The 25,132-nt window shown below is 41.2% G+C and overlaps 1 protein-coding gene across 1 annotated transcript in view; it reads left to right on the forward strand.

Annotated features, from left to right (window-relative positions):
- The window catches only part of LOC129330293 (ras GTPase-activating protein nGAP-like), a 66,621-nt gene that overhangs the window by 30,045 nt on the left and 11,444 nt on the right, over positions 1–25,132 (forward strand). The window contains exons 8-16 of the mRNA XM_054980328.1: positions 5,624–5,768; positions 7,754–7,898; positions 9,673–9,909; positions 11,845–12,046; positions 15,995–16,188; positions 18,733–19,336; positions 19,866–19,979; positions 21,260–21,389; positions 21,503–21,880. Coding sequence (XP_054836303.1) covers positions 5,624–5,768; positions 7,754–7,898; positions 9,673–9,909; positions 11,845–12,046; positions 15,995–16,188; positions 18,733–19,336; positions 19,866–19,979; positions 21,260–21,389; positions 21,503–21,880 — 2,149 coding nt within the window. The remainder of the gene's footprint in view (positions 1–5,623; positions 5,769–7,753; positions 7,899–9,672; positions 9,910–11,844; positions 12,047–15,994; positions 16,189–18,732; positions 19,337–19,865; positions 19,980–21,259; positions 21,390–21,502; positions 21,881–25,132) is intronic.

The raw sequence follows: 25,132 nt of genomic DNA on the forward strand, positions 1-25,132 counted from the left end.
CTTGTTACTTCACGATCTGTTATTTCCGTTAATAACTGTTGTTTTTGTTTGGTCATATTTTTACATAATATCTTGGACTTCTTTTTATTTACATAGAATCCTGCCAAGTCTCCAAATTCCTTGATTTTCTCTATTACCTTTGGCATATTCTCAATTGGATCTTCCACAATTAACATTATGTCGTCCGCAAATGCTCTGACCTTGTAGGAAAAGTCTTTTATTTTTATTCCACGGATTGCATTATCTTCTCGAATCTGTATCATCAATATTTCCAAAACCAAAATAAACAACAGTGGAGACAACGGGCAACCTTGTCTTGTACCTTTACCTATAGTCAGTTTCTTAGTCACCTCGTCATTCACCACAGTTGCTGCACTCTGGTCTCTATAGATTTCTTTCACTGCTCTTATGAATCTTTCCCCCATTTGTAGCTGTTCCATAGTGGCAAACATAAAATCCCAGTTCAAATTGTCAAATGCTTTTTCAGCGTCCACAAAGAAGAAACCAACCTCCTTATCACAACGCTTGTCATAGTATTCAATAGCATTTATAACTGTCCTTAAATTGTCTTTGTCTGTTTGGTAAAAAACCAGCTTGTTCCTCCTCAATAACTTCGGAAAGCCATCCCTTTACTCTTTCCGCCAATATCTTTGCAAAGATTTTATAATCATTATTAAGTAGTGAAATAGGTCTGTAATTTTTAACATTAGTCAAATCTTGTCCTTCTTTGGGGATCGATGATATATTAGCTTCACTCCAAGTATCAGGAATCCTTTGATCCCTCAAAACTCCATTGATGACTTCTTTTAGGAATGGCACCAGTTCATTGACCACTACCTTATAAAATTTGGCTGTAAGTCCATCAGGTCCTGGCGCCTTTCCCAAATTTGTTGACTGTATTGCCTTCCTTATCTCTTCCTCCGTTACTTCACTGTTCAGTTTGTCTCTCCATCTTTCCGAAATTACTGGGAGCTTCATTTTCCCCAAGTACGTCGCTATTGAGTCTTTATTCACTTCTTTTTTGTTGTACAGTTTAGCATAAAATTTGTAAAAGGCTCTGCTAATAGCCGTCTGTTCCAGATATACTTTATTGTCCTCACATATTTTATTTGTCTTCTTCTCCTTTCTCTTCTTCAATTGCCACGCCAAATATTTCCCAGGTTTATTTGCACCTTCAAACGACTTTTGGTTCATTCTCTTAAGATTCCATTCCAGTTCTTTATTATTCATTGCCATCAACTGCTCTTGAAGGATTTTAATATCCTGGTATATTTTCTTTTTCCCTGGTCTTTTCTTTAATTGTATTTCTTTGGCTTTTATTTTCTCCATAATCTCCTGTCTCTTCTCCTCTCTTTTTTTCCTAGCTCTTCCATTTAAGTCCATTAGTATACCTCTAATTACTGCCTTGTAGGTATCCCATACCTTATTAGTTGGTACTTCTCTATTAATGTTGTGTTATATGAAGAACTTAGTTTCCCTTCTCAACATCTCCATATTTTCTCCCTCTTGTAACAAGTCCTCATTTATTCTCCATCCTTTCCTTTTGGTTCTTTTTCCAAACTTCCACATAATTGGATTATGATCTGAGCCTACCATGGGCATTATTTCTATGTCCTTAGTCCTAAGCGCTAAGTCTTTTGAGGCCCAGATCATATCAATTTGTGATAACATAGAGTGTCTCGCAGAGTAAAACGTATATTGTCTGCCTTTAGGATTCTGTCTTCTCCATACATCTTCCAAAATTTCCTGTTGCATTAATACAAAAAAAGTCTTTGGTAGTAATCCTCTTTTCTTTTGTACAGTTGGTGATTTTTTGTCCTGTTCCAAGTTTGTAACTCCATTGAAGTCTCCTGCAAGAATTATCTGGTCGTAAGAAAGTTCATCTAATTGCTTCCTTAAATCCTCAAAGAAGCTTTCTTTTGCTCCATTAGGTGCATAAATTCCAATCACCAACACTCTCTTTAAATTCCATGTACATTCCACTGCTAAAAATCTGGCTTCCACATCTCTCATCACTAATTTTGGCTGTAGCTCCTCTTTTATATACAATGCCACTCCCCTTTTTTTCTTTTTTGAGGCCACTACAAAGTCATTGCCCAATTTGTTCAGTTTAAGATATTTTACATCCTGCTTTCTGATATGAGTCTCTTGCAAACACACAATATCACATTTTTGTTTTAATAGCCAGTGGAAAATACTTTTTCTCTTATTCGGTGAGTTAAGTCCATTTACATTCCAAGATAACACTTTACACTCCATATTCATAACCTTGTTGTTGGTAAGTCCTTTTCATTGTCCCTCAAAAACTTTTCCATTTCTAATTCAGATCTGATGCGCTTTTTCACTCCTCCAAATTCAAAGGACACTCCTTCTGGTAATTCCCATCTGTAACTTATTTTCATGTCCTTCAGAGTCTGGACTAAGGCTTTGTATTTTTTCCGATCTAGCAACACCGATCTGGGTAACTCCTTCATAATAATAACCATCTTGCCATCAACCTCCAATGGTTCTTGAAATTGTTTACTCACAATCATTTCTCTTATATTTCTAGTCGTAAATTGCACAATCACGTCTCTTGGTAATTTCCTTTGGGTCGCAAATCTTGAATTTATTCGATACACCACATCTAGAATAGCCACAGTTTCCTCCTCCTCCTTTCCCAGGTATTCAGCTAACACCTCGGTAATCTGTTCTTGGGCTGTCTTTCCTTCTACCTCTGGCAAGCCGCGAAACCTCAGCTGCTTCTCCATATGCTTGCTCTCCACAACTGCCATTCTTCCCCTCATCACCCTCATCTCTGTTCGTTGCGTGTCTGCAAGGTTCTCCACCGCATTTTCCACTACATTGACTCTTTGCTGTGTCGCCTGCAGGTCATTTTGTATTGTTTCCATTCCCTTCTTCACTTCTGCCAGTTCGTTCTTTACTGTCTCTTTAACCTCTTTCACCAGCTCAGGTTTCATATCCTTGAGTTCTTTAATCGCTTCTGAAAGTTTTTTATCCAAGTTCTCTATAGCCGTTTGCCACTCTTTTTTCGACATCGTGGGGCTTGCTTTCCCTCGCTCCCACGAGTCCGCTCGCTTCCTTAACTCCATGGCGCTTGGCTTAGTGTCCTTTTGTTTTGAATGTCCCGGTCTTTTTGCAAAAAAGTCGTTTAAAGAGTCCAAAATGTCGGGCGTCTTTTCTCTATGGTTCCTCTATGGTTTTTGTAATCCAATATGGCTTACTTCCTCTTCCGCTGAAGCCGTAGCTCTTCCCCTTTCAAAAATGGCGATTCCCTTCTTCCTGTCCTCCGGCAAGGGCCGCTCCTCTCCAGCAACTCTATCACTATTACGTACTTCCTGTTTCCCGACTTCCCACAGCAGTTCTCGCGATGGTAAAGCTTTCTCACAGCCTGATATCTCCTTGTAACCACAGGTATGTAAAACAATAGTCCAATTTCTTTAATAACTCCATTTAACTTAGTCCTTTTTCTAATATAGTTCTTGCCGGATCCTCCCCTCCTTCTAATCAATCTGTTGCAGTTTAAAAGTCTGCTTTAATGTTTCATTGCTTTAAGTAATCTGTCCCGTTTCAAGAGATAGTGATCTTTACCTTCTCCCGCGCTTTTCGCGGGTTGTAATCGCTGTTTCAATCTCAGATTCCCATCAATTCTTCTTGTCCCTGTTGAAGCTTGGGCATGTAGGTCCTATGCCAATCGCATTGGCTCCAGAACTGCCGCAGAGATTTTAGCCGCCCTGTCTTCGGCTGGGACCTCAAGGGTCGGGAGAGAGTCCGTTGCGTAGGACCCCCCCTCGCCCGAGATCAACGCGCCCTGAGGTACTTGAGTGTTCTATGCCTGTTCTCCGCCTGAGAACAGTTGGCTGCGGGGGTCTTTTTGCCCCGCCGGCCGTTGAAACGGCAGTCCGGTCAGCTCAGCACTTAGAGCTGCATTAGACCTCCATGGATCCCAAACCAGAAGTCAGAAGGAACCAATTCTTTCCTGCATTTACTTGTCTATTGAGGAAGCACTGAATATTTGGGGAGATTCTAGTATGATGCTAACAGGGTGTTGAAACCAGTGCATGCAGAACACTTAAGAGGCCTGTTGGTTTTATCACTGTCTTGCATGAACTTGAGAGTACACCCTAGAATGCTCCCCGTGTTCCTCCATGGTATACATTGGAAGGAAAGTTCAGTAGTGGTGGACAAAGCTCATCCACCGTTGCCTACCTTCTCATTGAAGAGGCCTTGAGACACTTCTGAGAAGCATCTCTTGGGCACAGTTTGAAAAGCACTTTCTTGTAAAACAATCATGTGGCATCTCTTGATAGAGTATTCTACTGATCAAGCAGGATTAGAATGATCTGGCTCATTTTTTTATTTAACACCTAGCATTGTTTGTATAATATTTATCTGAAATATCCCAGGGAAGTGTTCTTATTGTTCCATTGAACCAAACTCTTTCAGTTGTATATGTCAAGTGCCTTGCTGATGGCAGCACTTTTAATAGGTGGGCTCTAGCCATTGCAAGTCACTCAAGGCTTAGAAGCCTTACCCTGGGAGCTTCTGTATCTGTTGTCTTGCTTTTTCAGCAGGCTAGAATTGTTTGTCTCATACTTAGAACTGATTACTATATTCTAGTGGCAGTCAGGGTGTAAGCTCCGGAAGGGTACACTGGAGCTTTCTCCCTAGTTTCAGATGTCATGTGACCATTTCCTCTGGTCTGCCTGAAGAATACAGCCAGAGTTCTGATGCTGACTTACAAACCCCAAATCGCTGACACTCTGCCTTTTCCCCACTGTTCATTTGCAATGACTGGAGTGGACTGCCGGAAGTGAGCTCATCGATATGCTGGGAGAGGGCCACCCTGTGGTGTTAGAATTGTCAGCCTAGAGACCAGAGTTCAGTTCCCTGCTCTGCTGCAGAAGTTCACGGGGTGACCTTGGGCCAGCCATGCTCTCTAAGCCTAACCTACATCACAGGGATGGTGGCTGTGAAAATAAATTGGAGAAATAAATTGGAAGAAAAGGAATCACGGTACAACTTGCTTTGCATCCCCACTGAGGAGAAGAGGGGTGGGGGTGGGGGTTAAATAGCTAAATAAATAAATAGGGAGAACTCCGAAAAAGAGATGTCCTTTCTAGCTGCTACTCTGCATTTTGTTTTCCAAGCAGGCATTTTAGTGACTGAGGGCAAGTATTATGATAGTATTATCTGAACATTCACACCAACATGTTGCCAGAAAAATCCTGGCAGTGTGCCACCCCCACTTTTTTGTTTGGGGGGTGGTGGTGGGTAACATAATTTTCTTTTTAAGTGAAAAATTATAATCATAATAAAAATGACCGAATGAGAACAAAAGCATGTTGGACAAAGAATAACCTGGTACTCTACTGGGCTCTGTAAAAAAGTATCAAAATAAGATCTCAGGATCTGGGACAAATGGGCTTCTCATTTGCTAGACTTGTCAAGTTCCTTTGTACCAGGCACAGTAACTTAGACCACAGCTTTGCTGCTCCTTTTCTCTTCTGAAGTTTGTTGTTGCTGAGGGAAGCATATCCTGACCATCCTGCTGCCTGGCACAGTACAATATTTGTCTTTGATCTAAAATACCTTCCCCTCCCATTTAATTTCCCCCCTACAGGACTTTTTGACTGATCTGGTGATGTCTGAGGTCGATCGCTGTGGGGACCACGATGTCCTAATCTTCAGGGAGAATACACTTGCCACCAAATCTGATGAGGAATACTTCAAGCTAGTTGGACAGAAGTATCTGCATGATACCCTTGGTATGGCAGTGTTGGGCTCTCCTTCCTCGTTTTGTGTGACTTTTGCAGAAATCAGGGACATAGCTGCTCAGTGGGTTCATAAACATTGTGTTAATTCCAGTTTAGTTTATCCACTGACATAGCATTTGGGTGTGGTTATCAGCTGCTTCCAGCATTATGTCTCTGTCAGGGGAAACAACATTGGCATTCTCCCATTGCTGCTCAATAATGTCATCTGGCTGCATAGGTTGGGTGGGTGGAGCCCATAGTGAGACTTCATCCTACTGTAGTTACTCTCCTCAGAAACTGAAAACTTCTGATGTTACTAAACCAGTATAGGCCAATAACAGGATTGTGGTAGGGCAGGAATCCCTTAATGAAATCGATAAGCTTCACCCCGAGTCCTGTCATTTTTAGCTCTTCCCAGTGGTATAAGCCACACCTACAGCTTTGTTCCTACAGGAAGCTATAACACTATCCATATAGAATATGTTCTCTTTTGGAAAAGGTATAGGGTATCACACATGCAATGTACGCACAAGCTCTCCTCGGTCTTTTTTTTTTTTTACTTCCCACCTGACCTGATCTGGCTTCTATGTTGTTCTATTAGTCAGTCCTCTAAAACTCTATACATGCTTGCAGCATGAACTCCTCTTCACAATTGTGATGTCACAACTTTGGCTCTTCTTCCTGTCACATGGCTCTGATCATTTGTAATTTCTTAGATGTGCTCATACCTCGCTGGTACAGAGACATCACACATCATGGAATCACAGCCCATTTAAGGAGCACAAGGCGGTGCTTCGTGCATTTGATCTTTTCTGCTGAAAAAAACAGCCCATAAATGCCAGTCAACAATGCAGACAATTGAGGCTTAGGAAACATAGCTGCTGTGCCATGTATCACATTTCACCAAATTTGTGTTGTCTGTCCTGTTGAATCTTCTGTGTTTTTTCTTGAATGCTTCTTTCAAACATTAATGGGGTCTTTCTTCTAGTAGTTCCTCTCCCAGTCATTCACTGTCATATTCTCAAAATGCTCCCGTTTCTTTAATTGCCTAATATAAGCTGCAGAGTTCTCTATTGAGCAGTAGTTGGTTCCCTGCAAGTGGACGTTCAGTTCACTTGACTCTCAGAATGCATTTTTGCATGTGTTTCAAAAACTAACCCTCTTTACCTATCAAGGATAACTATTAAGAATAATCCAGATAAGATCAAAAGCCATGGTTAGGTTATATAGCAACATATTTGAAAGAGTGATCCTACAACATGTCTCATCATAGACATGTTGTCATAAAATCCCTAGTGTGGAAGAAGAAATTAATATGCTTCAGGATATAGTGGAGATGCACTAACTTGGTTTCTATTTTCAGGATCTGAACTAAAGAATTTGAAAGAAATGTTCAAACTGCATTTGCAGCTGGGCTCTGCTGTAAGGTTGCCAGCCCAGTGTTGGCAACCCCTGGGAGATGGGGCAGTGGGGTGGAGTCACAGCAACGGGCATCACACTGATGCTGCAACATCACTTCCAGCACAAACCCTGAAGCGACCTTACCATGTCTGCACAACACTGATTTTGCCCTCTGTTTTGCTCTCCCTCTTCTGCTGAGCAACAACAGGGCCTGAGTAGAAACAGAAGGCCTGGCAATCCTGCACTACTCCCAGTTAACTCCTTGCTGTTATTGATGAGCTCCTAGAAGCAGCAGTGAGCAACATAATGGCACGGGAGGGTGGTGGCAAGAGGACCGTTGCTCAGCGCCAGCCCCTCTTAAAAAGGAATGTGCAAAAGAGAATACGCAAAGGGTGTCGCCTCCTTTGTACAAGCAGATCTTGGCCAAGCATCCAATGATTTGCTTTGATTGTGCTTCAAGCCGGTATGAGAATCAGTGAGTGCCATCGTACGGTACTGTGAAATGATCACAGCTGCCCAGGAAGACTGATACTCTGCAACAATATACCCAAAGGCTTTCTTCTGATTTGTCTCTCTGTCTTGTTGCCCAACTTAAGGTGAATTTATCAAGGCGCTGTATGAGTCAGACGAGAATTGTGAAGTGGATCCTAGCAAAAGTTCACCCAATGATTTGTATGATCACCAGTGCAACCTCAAAATGTGTTGTGAGCTGGTCTTCTGCAAAATCGTCAACACCTATTGGTGAGTGTCTGGGTGGAATTATGTCTCAAATGGTTAATTGTTGGGATTGTTTATCTGAGGGAAGTGAAATTGCCCTTCCCCTTTTTTAGAAAGTTACAAAACCAGAAACACTTCTACCAATACCTTCAATGTGCTAGGTTCTGCTGCCGCAATCCATTCAAAACTTCTCCTCCACAAGCCCCCACTGAAATGAATCCGCATCCTAGTGAATTGTGTCTGCTGGGCATCAGAGTAATTATTGAGATGGGCTAGCCTTAGAAGTCAGGTAGAACTGCCTAGCCGAACTTTTAACTGGATATGTGAAAAGTGAATCAGCCTTGATATGTATGTGAACAGTGAAACTAAAAACTAGGCTGATTCCTAGAAAATTTTGTCAGCGGGCGAAGGAAGAAAAATAGCTTTCCTGTATCTAAGTGATTCCATAAGGAAAGGTAAGTTCAGAATTCACTGGTTTGCCAAGAGTCTGACAAGCCTAAACAGGTAGACAGACAGACAGATGAATTTATTGTATGTGGCCATAGGCCTTTACAAGTTAAAAACATATGTACATCTCTAAATTTTAAAATTTCTAAAATTACATCTATCTCTAAAAATTCACATCGACATAAAATTACATTTCATTTCAACAGACTGCTTTCTTAGGAACCACATTTGCTCTAATTTTATGACGGCTACAGCAAAATGTGCCAGCCTATTGGAAACAATGGAAACAGTTTATAAAAGTTTATAAAAGTTACTAAAATTAATTAAAACAATCCTATCCCAGGGATCATGAAGCAGCCTCATTCAGTACCATCTTGGATCTTATCTTTTTGGCTGCACGTGCGAACTGAGAAACTCTATAGGACAAACCTAAACAGGTAGATAGGAAAGCCAGCCTCTGGGCTCTATATCTGCATCACACTGTAGTCTGATCAAGAATCAGAACCTGAGTTATTACTAAGACAGATGGAAGTATGGGAACATTTTCATTTCCATATATAAATGAATGGGCATGTATTCCCAAAGGAAAATGTTACAACACTACATTAGGGGTGCAAACAGAGATTCAAAAGACAGTCTTTAATTTTTGTCCTATATAGCAGAATTTAGAAGTCACCCAATTTCTAGCACACTGGGAAATAACGATACTTGATACATACCCTGAGTTTTCTCATTGCTCCTCTCTTTAGGCTTCTATGTTTCTTTGGTTAGATTATTTGTCGAAGTCAATTAATTTAAGGTTACCTTTTAAAAAAAAATAATTGATGTTTTGATGACATTTTTTACCAATTGAAACTGATAACTTTACATAATTTGGGACAGATTCCTCTAATCTATTATTTTAGATGCATTTCCCCATTGGATTGCAATAATGCAGCCTCAAGATACAGTAGCATGGATCAGCACAGCCAGATTAGTTCCAGGAGGACAACTAATCTCCAAGACAGAAATTAGTGGTGTGTGTGTGTGGGTGTGGGTGTGAGAAAGAGGGAGAAAGGTAAAAACAAAAACTTTACCTATTGATAATTGTAAAGAGTTGTTCTGGGAGAGCTAAGGCAAGCAGCATTTCACCCCAAACCTCTCTTTCTTCCTTATCAGAAATGGTCACTTCAGTGCTTAGCACAGCTCCTCATGCACTCACACGCCTTTCCTTTTTCTGAATGCATCCCTACCAATCCCAGCAGCAGTTTTTCTTATGTTGTGGCTCCTTATCAGTGGTTTTCTCATTCATCGTTTCCATATTTCATGCCCTTGTTATTTCATTATTTTTGTTTGTTTTACTTTTTTGCAGTGTTTTTCCTCGGGAGCTAATGGAGGTGTTTGCCTCATGGAAGCAGCAGTGCCTCAACAGGGGGAAGCAGGATATCAGTGAGTGCCTAATCAGTGCCTTGCTTTTCCTCCGTTTCCTCTGCCCAGCTATCATATCTCAAAGTCTCTTTAACCTCATGCAAGAGTACCCTGACGACAATACATCTCGGGCTCTCACACTAGTTGCAAAGGTTATCCAAAACCTGGCAAACTTTACACGGTAAGATGACAAGAGCTCGAACAAAAATAGTTAAAGGGATATCGATGTTCTTATTATCCAGGGCCAATTCCAGATGGCCTACCTTTCCCCGGAACGCCACGCGTCGTTGCACCGAAAATGCGAAATATCGCATTTTCGGCTCAACGATGAGTGACGTTCCGGGAAAAGGTAGGCCATCTGGAATCAGCCCAGGTCTATGTGTGTGTGTGTGGGGGGGGGTGTCATTACACAGGAGTGCCATGATGGAGACAGGGATAACACTGTGCTCGCTTGCTTCTTCCTCAAAAATATTTCAGGCTCTGTATGTACATGCAGAATAAATGAGAATCTCGTGGCCCTTTAGAAGTCTAACAAAATTTATTCCAACATAAACTTTCACGAATCAGAGCTCCATCAGATGCCCGTGGGGATGGCAACAGTGGGTTGTACCAGTCGAAGGAGGGCAAAGTTCCCAGCATCAGTTCATTGCTCTGCTGGTACTTTTATGGGGTCAGTCGTCCCTCACAATAGGTAGTAAGACCCAGGATGGATCGTACAGATAAGAGCAGACTTCATTTTCACACGCATCCATTAAGTTTTATGGAACAAAATAGAAGGTTGCATAGAATCATAGGGTTGGAAGGAACCTCTAGGGCCATCTAATCCAACCCCCTGCAAATCCCCCCCCCACACACACACACCCATGCTCAGACACAGTTCAGAGGGGATTCAGCCCCTCTCTGCCCTCACTCACTGGGTCAGGAGACAGATGCAGTGCTCACTCCAGTGATGTCCTGAGTATGTATACCATTACTTTGTCCCTTATTGTTCCCCATAGGAGTGATGGTTGAAGTGCTGCATTTGGAGGTGTTGTTGAATTCCCAAAGAGATGACTGCGGCATGTTGACTTTCCCCTCCAAATTCACACGCTCAGGTCTTCCTAACAGGTCTTTTGTAGCTAATTATGAAGAGCAGTCTCTAGGGAGTAACAGACAAATAAACCCTACTTTTGTATTCTGAGGACAGCCCAGTTACTTCCTTGTAGCTTTGGAGGAGGATGCCTGAATGGAAAAAACAAACCGAAAAGGCACCAAATGGAACAGGGATTATCCTGCTACTTGTCGCTACCATGGTTTGATATATATCATCCATTGATACTGGTAGCCCCAGAGTCAGAGAGCGGAGGCCCTGATTATTTTTAAGCCTGGGTTTCCTGTTGAAAGATGGTGTTTTTCTGTCTAGGAAGCAGCTTTCTAATGGAGTATAATCTGTGTGAGTTTGTAAAGGATCCAAGGAAGTATTTTGAGGAGCAAAAAAGGGGAAGGGGAGTATATTTTTCTGGTTGGTTCTGCAGGAGATACCCAGGGATATCTGTATGCCACATTTTGTGCATCCTAGCAGATAAACCACATTAAAAAAAAATCATTGACTTTTTAAAGTTGATTAATTCTTTTATTAAATGGGTTTTGAGCTGGGCTTTTAAATTCTTGTCCTGTTTTCTTAGTTGCCAGCAATACCAATTGATCAGAACACAAGTGCATTAGTGAAGTGGCTTGTAGAGAAGTTGAAGATGGTATGAGAGAGCTAACATCTTCCACTTTCACTAATTCCTTTTGTCCTGCTAATATCTGTAATCCAACAGGTTTTTGATTCTTAAAAACCTGCAAAACCTGTTTGATGTGAGATGATAGTGCATGTCAGTTTTTTTACCAACCCAGACAAATTAGACAAAATGGTCAGTAATTGCTGTCAAACTTGAAGTCACCCTAAAAGGAATTGTCTCTGGCTGAGGTACAAATAAGGAATGTTCCAGCCAGTCATGGTAATTTTGGTATTTTAATACATCAAAGTGTGAAACCCATTGGTTTCCCTTGAAAACTGTATACCCATCTTCAGAAGTCAACTGTTCAAATTGTGTCTCTTCTTTTTCTCCCCCCTTCCCTTCCCGAAAACGAGATTTGGAAACAAAGAGGAATACATTACATTTATGAAAGAATTTCTGGAACACGAGTGGGGAGGCATGAAACACTTCCTGGAGGAAATTTCAGATGCGGACACCATCTCCAGCACACCAGGATTCGAAGGATACATCGATCTGGGCAGGGAGATTGCTGCCTTGCATTCCCTATTGTGGAAAGTGGTGTGCCAACTAGATAAGGTAATTCAGGCTGGAGGGCAGAAAGGGCTGGCTAGATCAGTGGTATTCTCCTGGTTAACAGGAAACCTTGCTGCGAAATATGCAGTGAGTGTCAGCAAACTGCTTCATGTAATGTTTCTAAAGTTAGCACATTTTTTAAAAAGGTATTTGACTGTCACGTCTGCCTTCATTTTCTGCATGACTGTCAAACAAAGCCTCCTCTCCTGAGGTGTCCAACAGGATCAACAAGGAACTCTGGGCAAAGTACATGAATTTCCTTCTTTTAGCCATGGCTACTTTTAAAAAAACACAGCAAAGTTGCTATTTTTTTTTTGAAAATTTTTTTATTGGGTTAGAATCAAATGTTTATACATTACAATCAATTTTCCCATTTCCCACTTTCTAACCCCCTCCCTTTCCCCCCCCCCTTTTTGTTGACTTCCAACAGTTTTCCAACCCTTTATCCCTTTTCCCTTACTCTTTATATATTCCTTTATCTAAAAAATATATATTCTCCCTTTATTCTAAGCAATACTTCTTTAACTATTTTTAATGCTCTGTACCCTAACTATGAGTCCCTTTTTTCCATAATGGATAAACAATTTATCCCCTTTTTCATAATTCCATTTTCAAATACTTCTATATATCATAAACTATGTAAACCATACATTCATATAAACCAGCCAGTTTAACTTATACTCTATATGTTATTCATTCTATCTTCTTCTCTCTATTTTGGTTATATTTGTTTACATTAATATTTCTATTCCCCTTCAATCATAAATCTATATATGATATCAATCAATTTGACTCATATATACCTTCAGATGAACATATTCAGTTTGGTACATTATACAAAATCAGAAAGAAAATATTATTAGTTAGTCAATCCTTATAGTTAACACTTATGATTAGTTATTTTCTATCAATATTCTATTTATTATTCTATATATATCAATCTAATAACATAGCTGCTTAGAGATTCACTTTTACCTCTTCTCCCCCCCCGGTAAAGTCACCCTCCTCTACATTTTATTGTACTTCAATAGTTCTCAAACTGCCACAGTTCTCCTCCCACCTCCCATTTCTTCTCCAAATATTGTTTCAGCTTCTCCCAGTCTGTGTTAAACTGTCCTGAGTCCAGATTTCTCAGTTTTCTTGTCATCTTATCCATTCCTGCCATATACAGCAATTTGTAAATCCAATCTTCAATAGTTGGCACTTCTTGTACTTTCCATTTTTGCGCGTACAAGAGTCTAGCTGCTGCTGTCATGTAAAATATCAACGTCCTATGATGGGCTGGAATTCCCTCCATTCCCAAGTTTAGTAGCAGGAGTTCTGGGTTCTTATTTACTTGAAATTGTAAAATCTCACTCATTTCTCTTATTATTTCCCCCCAGTACTGCCTAGCTACCTCACACGTCCACCACATATGGTAGAGGGAGCCCTCGTGCTTCCTGCATTTCCAGCATTTATTAGAAGTGTTCAAATTCCCTAGCGCAATCTTCTTTGGTGTCATGTACCAACGATAAATCATTTTGTAAATGTTCTCTTTAATGCTAGTGCATGTCGTTGTCTTCATTGTAGTCTTCCACAAGTATTCCCATGCCTCCATTGTTATTTCTTTGTTGAAGTTTATGGCCCATTTCACCATTTGTACTTTAACTATTTCATCCTCAGGGACCAAAACTGTTTTAAAGATTCAGGCATAAGGCTGAAAAGAAAACATTTCAAGCAAAGTTGCTATTGAATCACTTGAAATGTTTTCTTTGCAGCCTTATGCCTGAATCTTTAAAACAGTTTTGGTCCCTGTTTTGGCTTGGGCTTCTAAACTCCATAGATTTGGAGAAACTGTGTCCTTAGATTGTTCCCAGTACTATTGTTAATACTGATCAGGAAAAGGAGAACAGGAGAGTTGAAGGGTGGACAAAGGAATGCCCCAGTCTGTACTTAAGAGACTGGAAAAAGTCACATCTGTATCAAGCAACAATGCTATTAAACTGTTAATGTGGCTATGTTGTTTTCAGAGGCTAATTTACATAAATTCCAAGTTTTTAAGCATTGTATTGCTGTCCATGATTATACCAATCTGGTTATGTTTTTCCTTTCAAGGAACTGATCGTTGGGTAGTTAGTTGGGTGGGGATGGAAACAGTGTTTATTATTCTTTGTTTGCAAATGTACTTTCATTTCCTGATTGTATACTATAGAAATAATTCTGTGTAATAATATAACTTTGCATCTTTTGGTTTGATTTGTTTGTGGATTTTCCTAGTCTTTTTTACACAAACACACCCCAAACTCACTTATTTCCTGTCAAATTTCTGTTAGAAAGGTCGACTGCCCCCTTAAGAACAGCTGACTGGCTGTATGCCTTGACATACCCTAGTCCCCCCAGTGATTGATCTTCATGATGCCTCTTAAAAACAGAAGAGTGATCTTGGTTGAGAATGAAAATGCGGACTGCCAGAGAGCTGCATTCAAAACCCAAATGGCCTATAACTTAAACCGAGAGTTAGGTAGGAGGCTCTGACAGGCTCCTGCCCTTCCTTCCCAATGGAGTGATGAATACAGGCTGAAGGGAAGGCCGTTAAGAGTAAAAAAAACTTTGCTTTGTTGCTTCACCGTAAGCAAAGAAACAAGGGTGGAATCACTTGAGGTTGAAGGAGGTACTGCAGTAGGAGTAGTTTTAGTTGTGGTCACTTGTTCCCCCTTTGATCTACGGAGGCCTACTGTGACAGAGCTTTGCAAAGAAGCTTTCTTCTATGAAGAATTAACTCTAATTGAAGGTAGAAGAAAAAGCCTTCAAATGTCTTGGGACAATATAGTCTTTGAGAATGGGATTTCCAGTGTACTTGGTCTTCCTCCTGTCTCCCTTGAGCCTAATGGCAAGCAACAATGGCTTTAAAAGATGAACATACAGCAAACGAATAACAGATGCTGCAGAGCTCAAAACTCTGATGCACGCAGTCACGTGCACTGAATCTAATCTGTAGATGTTGTTTTAGCCATGCTTTGCTGTTCAGCTAGGTAACGGAGGGGATACAGAAAGCCTTGCCAGTCCCTGGGTTGAACCTAAATGGGTATGGCAAAAATTTTTACACCCAAGATCTGACCACCCAACATGGCTCTACTGGGTCTGCAGAGGAAGCACGTGGCCCAGTGGGTGCAGTGTAGGTCCCAGCCCACTACGTCACCCCTAGAGCCTTTGCCAGGGGCTAGTCTAACTTTATAAATAATAAGAGCCTGGTGTCCGGTGAGCTGGGGAAGACAGGAAGAAAATTAATTGGATACGATCAAATTAATTACTAATCAGAATCAGGCAGGAAATATTAAAGTTGTGAAAGTGATAACTAATCGGCCAAAGTCGTTAAAAGAGCAACACACACAGAGTACTTCCTGAGCTTTCTTTCAGTTCCTTCCAAAATCCCACCAATGCCCATCTCCCTGTGTGTCAGCATGCATTTCCCTCACCACAAGTCTATTTTTGTTGGGGTGGGGGAAGAATTTCCTTGTAGGCAGATAACTCTGTAGTTCACTGAATTTCTTTTTTTGTTTGATGGTTGTTATAGTCTCCCCCCCCCCCCATCTTATCATCCCACCCTTGAATGTGGTTTGCTTTGCATGACAGTTTTGCATTGGAATGGCCTGAGTTTGTTTGTTTAATTGAGCAAGACTTTTTATTGGGGGGGGGTCATTTTTTAATTTCTGTTTCCTTTTCTTTCCTCAATGCCTACTACACTTGTTTCGTCTTCTCCATCCGCCCGGTCATCATGGTTCTGCCGCACCATCACAATGCATTGTGATCCTGCCATAACCACATACACAAATGCCCCCACCTTCTTTTCTTTACAACCTCCACTCTTCCACCCACGTTCATCGTTTTTTGTTTTTTTTTAAAAAAACGTTCACAATCAAACCCCAAAACAACCTGAAATGGTGGCTGGCACGGTGCTTGTTGTCGAATCAGGGTGAAAATTCCTTTCTACAGACGACAGTTGAAAAACTCGGTCCTCTCCCACAGACCGTTTTGGACCTCGCCAAAGCTGTATCAAACCCTACTCCAATACAACATCAACTGAGGCGGTTAACAGACCATAGTTCAAGATCAAATGTGAGCCTGTCTTCGGGACTTCAGAAAATATTCGAGGACCCCACGGATGGGTACGTAGTTCTGGGTCTTGCTGTGGCTAACTGGTACTGGGGGAAGATCCATGCACATCAGAAGTGAAGGCTGTTAAGAGTCCATAATAACAGAGAAGACTGTCCTCTTCTATGAGAACTTGACTTGCTTAAAATAGTGGCTTTAGAGATGAAGGTACAGGAGTGAACCAGCCACTGACTTTACCAGGGGAATTCCCAATAAGCTGCAACTCTAGGAGACTAGCAACCTTCTCCTTGGCTGCTCTAAAGTCTGACTGGCGGGCACTTGTGCTCTCCTATTCCTCCACTTTCCACACTAGGGGTGCACAGCCCCCCCCCCTACAACCCTGGGTAACCTAGGTCTCGATTTCAGGGATAAAAATGAAACTGGAATCCATGAAATCTCGGTCAGGTTCTCTTATCCAGGTTAGAGAATCTCAGATTTAATCAGCCATTATTCCCTATGGGGGTGGGGGCATTTTTTAATCAGTCACCAAATTTACATAGAACCTATGCCTGAGTGTCCCCTAAAGGCCCTCCCAAATTTCAGGAGGCCCAGTTCTATGGGCCCCTGCATAAGCTGCCCCCAGCCTCTCTCTATTGTTTCCAATGGAGGATATATTTCCAAGGTTTTAAAACTCTGCATACATACATACATACATACATACATACATACATACATACATACATACATACATACATACATACATACATACATACATACATACATACATACATACATACATAATTGCATACCCTTATTCCACACCAGCATGCCCCCCCACATCTCCCACTCCCAAGGAAGTTTTTGGTAGTGTGAGCACCAGTTTCAGCAGAGCAGAAACCTTTATTGTAAAGCAATGGGGGTAATGCAGAAAAGAGCAGCCAGGAGAATGAGCGAGGCTGTGTCTCTGCCCAGTGGATTCCCATTTAGTCTTTTACCAGAAGAGAGGAAGGGGCTTTTCAGTGATGGGGGGTCCCCCTGCCCTAGTGTGTAGACAAGGGCTCCATCACCCTCTTTCCCAGGAGTGGAAAAGCAGCTCTACCCCTCACTGAGACTGAGCAGGACTGTTTGTGTTTGCAAAGAATCACAGTGTAAAATGAGAAAGAGCACCCTTCCAAGAGAATGTCACTGAGCAGGTTAGGGACTAAGACAAAAGCCTTTGTAGTCCTCTCCTTTTGCCTGCTCAGCAAGCACCTTCTTCCCAGTTTTTCACAATTCTGCAAAGCACAAATGTTTCTGGGGAAGACAGCAGGAGATCTGAGACCCTTATCTGATTAGAGGCCAGAGAGGATGGGGTGTGCGAAGGGGGGGGGGAGTGTCGGCCAGTAGGAAATTGCTTTTGTGACTGCATTCAAGTTTAATTCAGAGTAAACCCATTGCACTCAATGGGACTTAACTTCTCAGCAATTATGCACAGGATCTAGGTCACAGGAAGTGAAAATCTAGGAAGGTTAAACATTGGACACTGCACAATGGCTGCCACTGGGTGAAGCGAATTCTCCATTAGGGCATAGTAGGAGAGTGGGGAGGGCTATTTCTAGGGCATCCATACAGTGCACAAGAGGACTCACAGGGCTCTGCACGCATTATTTCTGTAATTCTTACAACAGCCCTATAAGAGGGAGGCTGTTTAAGTAGTATCAATATTACTAAAGGCAGTAGGAAAAGAGGAAGACCTAAAATGTGATGGCTGGACTTAATAAAAGAAGCCACATCCTCCAATTTGCAGAATCTGAACAGGTCTGTTAATGTTAGGACATTTTGGAGATCTTTCCTTCATAAGATCACCATAGGTTCGAAGTGACTTGACAGCACATAACACATACACAGTAGTAGTTTAGTACTACTGTACTGCAGATGGGGGGGGGGGGAATTTGAACAAAGGACTTCATGGCTTACAGGCCTGCCTCTTAGTCATAGAACTCCAAGTGCTATCCTATGCAGAGTTACTCCAGCCTAAAGCTATTGAAATCTTAGACTTGGACTAATTAACTGTAGTAAGCTCTCATCTTACATTACTTCCCTTTCTATGGGAATGAATAAGGGGCATTCCACAGTTTCTCAGGATTCAGGAAGGCAGGGCTTGTACATAGTTTATGGAATCTGAATCAGTCTTCCATTTAATTCTGAGAAAATAAAATTGGAAAATGCACTTTAGTCTGTAGCTCGGAGGAGGAAATGTTTGAGAAAGGAAAGCTTGGTGAAAATAGTTTGACCTTTACTGGTCTTTTTGCAGCTAAGCTGTTAGCTAGGTAGCACTAGGCATCAGACCCTGTGGTGGCAAAATCCAGCCCAAATCCATTTATCACTCCCATTGTTTTCTTGGAAAACACACCTTGTAAGTAATTTGGCTCACTCTCCCCTCCTACCTCCTGGAAATCAATGAAACTTGCTAACTTTTTTGCATTGATTGGATCAAAGCAAAGGAATTTAAGTGATACAGTTCACTTGACTTCATCTTTGAACTAATGAAAATGATTAACTGTGATATTATAGGGGCAGAGTTTGAAACTCCCCCCAGCATTTAAAAATTAATACCTTTCCCCCTTTCCATTCTTCAGTGAGAGCAAACTGATGCCACCAGCCAAGGGCCAGCTGCTGAGGATCCAGAATAAAACATCAAGGAGCGCTGGATCATCAGAGCAAGGAGATGACCCTTGCCAGGTACCAAATGCGAGGAGCGTGTCTTTGATGAATCTACAGGATCCCAATGCCCCATTAGGCTTTCCTGCATGCACGATGAATGACAGCACTCTCAGCGCAACAGGGAGTCACCTATCAGTCGGGGAGGTGGTTGGCATTAAAGTGTTCTATGGCATGCCACAGAATGCCCCCCAAAGTAGAGGGCCTGTGAAGCCTCCAAGACTCCACAAACCCCTATCATTCCAAAACCCTGTGTATCATGGTAATACTTCCATGCCCCTTCCTGCACCCGCCCAGCCAATGCCACCCAGCCTCATTCCTCCCCAGCAAATGTCGACCCCCATTCTAGGCCATCCAAAGTCCACTGAGTCAGTAGATTCTAGCCTGGAGAGCATCAGTGTGACCAGCTCACAGAGTCAACACAGCAGTGAGCTAAAAACGAGTAGCCCTGGCAACAGCAGCACAGAAGACATCACCAGGCGTAGTGTTAGAAGTGAAGATCTTTTGCCACATTGTTCAAAAGTGTTGCAGCTGCCTTATATATTTTTTATTTAGATATTTACACTTCCATGCCCCGTGGGGATCCAAGACAGCTTACAGTATCATTCACCTCTCTGTTGTATCCTCACAGCAACACAGAGAGTGACTGGCCTAAGGTTACCCAGAGAGCTTCCATGGCAGAACAAGGATTTCAATCAGGGTTTCCCAGATTCTGGTTTGTCACTCTAAACCACACTAGCTCTCCCAAAATGGGAGAGTCTTGCTTGCAGAAGCATAACAAATAAAAATCACTGTTGGGTCACTTTTTCTTTGTGACCTCTAGGTTGTCTTTGTTGAGTACAGTGTACCCAAATCAGTGGGAAAGAAAAGTCCAGCATAGACAGATAAGCAGTAATTCATATTTAATACTTATGTGGAATTTTCTTTAGCAACATCCAAATAAAGAAACTACATAATTAAGTCTGGCCCCGAATTTCCCTCATGCACGTTAGACATGGTAGGTTAGCCAGTGGGTGGAATGACCTAGATCTCTCTCTTGCTCTGCTTGTAGATTCAGTCCCCAGTAGATACCGCCACATTGTCACCAGTGGAAGGGACAGCTGCCTGGGTCCTCAACAATGGCCAATATGATGGTGACCAAGAAGAGGCAAAGCATGCCGAAAAGGTAACAGCCGCTGCTATGAACTGGCCTTACAACACACGTTCCAGGGGCAGATTGGCCATTAAGTCAACAGAAACATTCCAGGACAGCCACCATCCTGGAGGGCTGCCGCTCCCTGAGCACCTAGGAGTACCCCCAGCCCTGTTCTCTCTTTTCTTAATGGATGTGCTTTGGCAGTGCTGCCTCATTTTGCCTCCAGCAGATTTCTCCAACCCCGTTGCGCCCTGGCAGGCCCACGCAACACTGTTGTGGTAAAGCCAGGCACCGTGTCTCCTATACTCCCAAGGGAGCATCCTTAGATCTTTAAAAAGATCCTTCAAGGGCTGCAGATGGGGGAAACTGAGAAAAAAATGTGGTGTCTGCAGTCTGCCTAATGATTTCATAATCTGAGGTCCTGGGGCTCTAACTGGAATGCATCAAGGCCATTGACAGTCATGTGGTTTAAAACACTACGCCAAAAAGAGAGAGAGAGAGAGAGAGAGAGAGAGAGAGAGAGAGAGAGAGAGAGAGAGAACCCTGGTTATTCAGTGTATGGAATTACATACACTAAAGTGAATGCCCAATAATGGTTGCTCTGCTGCCAAATATAGACTGCTTAGTTCTAGTATTTCAATAGAGATTAAAAGTAAGTTTGGGGCTCTTTCCTCACTGGCTATGTGAGGAAACAGTCTCGCAAACCCCCTTCCCGCTTTCATCTGGAACCTCAGAAAGTCATGCACCATTACGTGTCTTCACCTGGTGAGGCACTTTTCCCCTTGACTCCTGGTTTACCGACTTCTCTTTGGGTAGTTTCCTCTGCCACCAACTAATCTGGAGAGAATAGCCAGGTAAGGCATAGAATCTTTAGTTGTTGGGGGCGGCGGCATGTGGGGGATCAATTATGCTATAATTTGGAAAAAAAATAAAATACATTTAAACCTTCAGGAGCAAGGGCTATGATAACTTCCCATGAAAGACTCGGGCTTATAAGAAGCATTCTGCAGCTGAAAATTGACCGGGATATTGACTTTGTTCCACCATGCCAGCGCAAATCAGCCATGAGGAGAATTGTAAGGGCAGCAGTTTATGGCATTCTGAGGCACTGTATAAATGGGTATTTATTTGAATCTTGTAAGGGCTGCACAAATTATGCCCCAGCGCAGAGAGAACATGAATGCCTAATATGGACTGAAAATGAGCTGGACAGGAAAGTTAAATTTGTCTGTGATCAAATATGTTATAGCTCTGCTGTGGTACTTATAACTTCACTTGCCTATGATCTACAATGCCTGATTTTCACTCAGGAAAATATGGATGAAATTTACACCTTAATAGACCAAGTTGGAGATGCAGTACACTCCCAAAATGCCCTTGAAAAATTTTTGAAGGAGTCTGACAAGAGAATGTTACAGCACGTTGAATGGTTAATCAAGGGCAAGTACTTCAGGACTTTTTTTGCCCGCCAGTAAATGAAATAAACCATGTTAGAGCATATTCACAACCTCACAGTGCTCTGCTCGTAGGAATTATGTTTTATTTTGTTTTAGCCCTTCTTTTCACAACAACAGTGACAGAATATAGGCAAAATCAAAAGGACGAGGAGGAGAATAAGTACAAGAAATTTGAGGCAAAGGAATCACAACATGATTTGATCACCAGGACAGAGGAAGAACAAATAGTCAGAAATGACACCATACATCTTGAAAATTCAGTGGAGGAGGACTTAAAGAACTTTTCCACCTTACCAGCAATGGATCAGCTAGCAATTACGAATAGATTAGAGTATCTAAGAGAGAAGTTATTAAAGATTGGACAGTGCTGCTCATCCATGGACCTTATGGATTTTACAAGCCCAATGTCATTGCCAAATATCAACCATGTGAGTGTAAACACTACTGCTCCTACTACTCTGAATTTGACACCCAGTATGGAGCCCCTAATTATGATTTGTAGCTCTAAGGGAGAACTACAAATTCACCAATCAAAATATTGTGAGGGGGGGCGTGGCGTGTGAGCCAGCAAGAATGGACGCATTTTAGCTGAGCTCCATCTCTCCCTTGCCGTTAACCCTCACAAACTCATCAAAACAACTACCCTTGCCACCTTAATATGGGTAAGCAGGACTTCGACAAAAAGAAACAACAAAATAAAATGGCGAAAAAACTACATGACTTTTACCCGGCAGCAAGCCAGGCAGCACTGCTGGAGAAAGAGCAAGGTGAGAGCACAGAAATGGCAGTCGAGAGGGGGAATGATGTGGCTTTAATTCCCAGCGCTCCTAGCTCTGACCTCCCCCAGCATTTAGTGACTTTGGAACGCAACATTCTTACCCAAATGTCACTGCTACTCCAACCAATTAATACCCAGCTGTTAGAAATTAAAACGGAGCTATATAAAACAAATCAAAAGGCGGAGGAAGCTATTAAATTTAATGCAGAGACTCGGTGCGAAGTGCTTGCAATGAAAGACACTCAAAAGGACCTGCATGAAAGGGTTATACAACTGGAAGCCGTTGCCCATCAGAGAAATCTCCGTTTTAGAGGCTTAGATGAAGAGGCTACCCAAAACACAGACTTAATAACATTTATGGCAAGTTAGCTTAGAATTAGAAGATGGTATAACACCTATAATAGATAAAGCTTATATAGTGGGTCCTAATAAACACCGCAACACCCCAAGAGACATTCTGGTTGAGTTCCAAGACAACAGACCCCAAAAAAGAATTATTTCTGAAGTTAGGAAAAGAGGATCTCTCTTTTATGGCAGCAATCCAATCCTAGTCTTCACAGACTTACCAAGTGAAGTTTTGAATAAGAGAAAGCAAATGAAAACAGCAACGGATGCCTTAAAACAAGCAGCAATCCCATATAGATGGATGAATTTAACCACCCTTTCAGTCAACTTTCAAGGCAAACACCTAACGGCAACTGATGAAGACTCTAGAAAAATGGTATTGCAACACATCAAGGCAGAAATCCCGATGGAACTGGACAAAACTTCGCAAAAAAGGAAGATGGAACAAGCTCTTTCTCCCCTTAAAGGAAGCAAGTTCCCCGTTCGACCAACGTGAACATTAAAGAGAGACTTTAGTTCATCACAAGGGTATCGTTTAAAAGCAAAGGATTAAAAATTACAATTCATTTGAGGGTACTAGGCAAGGGAGGGGTTGGATACTCAAGTGTTGCCCCTATTTCAGATTACTTTGGGAATTTTTTCTTTTCTTTACAGCTTGCTATTTTAGGATAAGTACTGTTGGTTGGAGAGTGAAGAATAACTCTCAAGCTATAGGAAGCTGTAATAATCATATTTACTTTACTCTTTACTGAGATCAGATTAAGGGGGTGGGAGGGTGTTGAGTAGATTGAGAAAGGGATAAAAGGGGGGTGGGATAGAAATTTCGCATACTCTCTACCATCTAATAATTTCATTTATCAAGCTGCTAAAATTATCACAACCTAAGTATTTCATAGACAATCATTTTGGGAGGGATTAAGTGGGAGGGGGAAGGGAGGGAAGTACCAAGTTTATTTGTTGAGTTAAAGGTTTGTTCTGAATTGTGGAATGCCATATAGCAATACAAAAAATTAATTAAAAAAGGGGGGGGGGTTTAAATTAAAAAAAATAAAATAATTAAAAAAATTAAAAAATAAAATAATATAAAAAATCAATTGTATATACAAAAAAAGTAGTACTATAGTGACAATAAGATAATTGATTGTTTCTAGATTTTATAGAATATTTAATTTCTGCTGATAAGTAGTCACTGGGGGGGAACCTACTAAGTGTAAGCTGAAACCTACAAGAGTATTGAGACTGGAAATACTTACATCTTCTGCTAATAGAATTATAGGCTCAAAGCAACAATTGTCAAATCACACAAGTCTAACTACTAACTAATGCTCCAAGATCCAACAGCCTCCCTAAGCTGTGTTCTACCCACATTGTTTTTGACATCGTTGACTGTTTATAACCCTTATTGTAGTTAATTGCAAGTATTTGTTACAACAAAGTATAAGGGAACTTGGGTCTTTATTTGGAAAGTTCAGTACTGTTATTGGGAGCAAGACTGCATACTCCTAGAAATAGTGTCACCAGTCAAGAATACTTGTAGAAATAATTTGAAGTCATCGATAGATCTTGTTTTAGAAATTTCAATTGTAGTTTACACAGCAACTTTTCTTCCAACAATATGACACCAAATATAAATATAATATCTTACAATGTGAGAGGTCTCAATAACGTAGTTAAAAGAAAAAGAATTCTGAATGATCTGTCTCAACAGAAAATAAATATAGCTTTTCTTCAAGAAACACACCTTCATTCCACCAGTAATACAGTACTAAAGGCAAAATGGATACAACAGCAGTACAATGCTAAGGGTTCCTCCAAATCTAGAGGAGTCTCCATCTTAATATCTAAGTCAACCAACTATCAACATAAATCCTCATTAGTAGACCCTAAGGGGAGGTTCATATTTATTAAAGGCTCTATTGACAATCAACTAATTACATTAGGTTCAATTTATGCCCCAAATTCCAACCAATTAGTATTTTTGGAAGTCTGTTTAAGCAAATTAATTAAATTCCAAGAGGGGGAAACAATTATTGGGGGAGACCTTAATTATATTTGCAATTACAGGTTAGACAAATCATCTTACAATTCCCTGAAACAAGGAAAAAGACAAGACACAGATCTACCCACACTTTTGAAAAAATTCCAATTAATTGATTTATGGCGTTTAATGCACCAGGACGAGAAAGACTATACTTACTACTCTACAAGACATAACACATACACTAGAATCGACTACATCTTAACAACCAACAATATAAGAAACAAGGCTATTAACTTTCAAATAGGAAACCTCACACATTCGGACCATACATGGGTCTCCTGCTCACTAACTTTACAATCTTCGGACAAACTTGAAAGGCACTGGAGTTTCAATAAATCTCTTCTTCAAAATGAAAACACTTCCACCATTATAGAACAGACTATTAATAATTACCTCAAAGATAACAATTCTCTGGAAATATCTCCGCACTTTAGATGGGACGCACTAAAAGCAGTAATAAGGGGAGAATTAATTTCGATTTCAGCCCAAGTCAACAAATCTAAACGACTACAAAAACAGTCAATTTTGGAAAATATCGCCTCACTAGAAAAACAACACAAAA

This window comes from Eublepharis macularius, chromosome 5 (genome assembly GCF_028583425.1).
Source record: "Eublepharis macularius isolate TG4126 chromosome 5, MPM_Emac_v1.0, whole genome shotgun sequence".
Taxonomy (NCBI): Eukaryota; Metazoa; Chordata; class Lepidosauria; order Squamata; family Eublepharidae; genus Eublepharis; species Eublepharis macularius.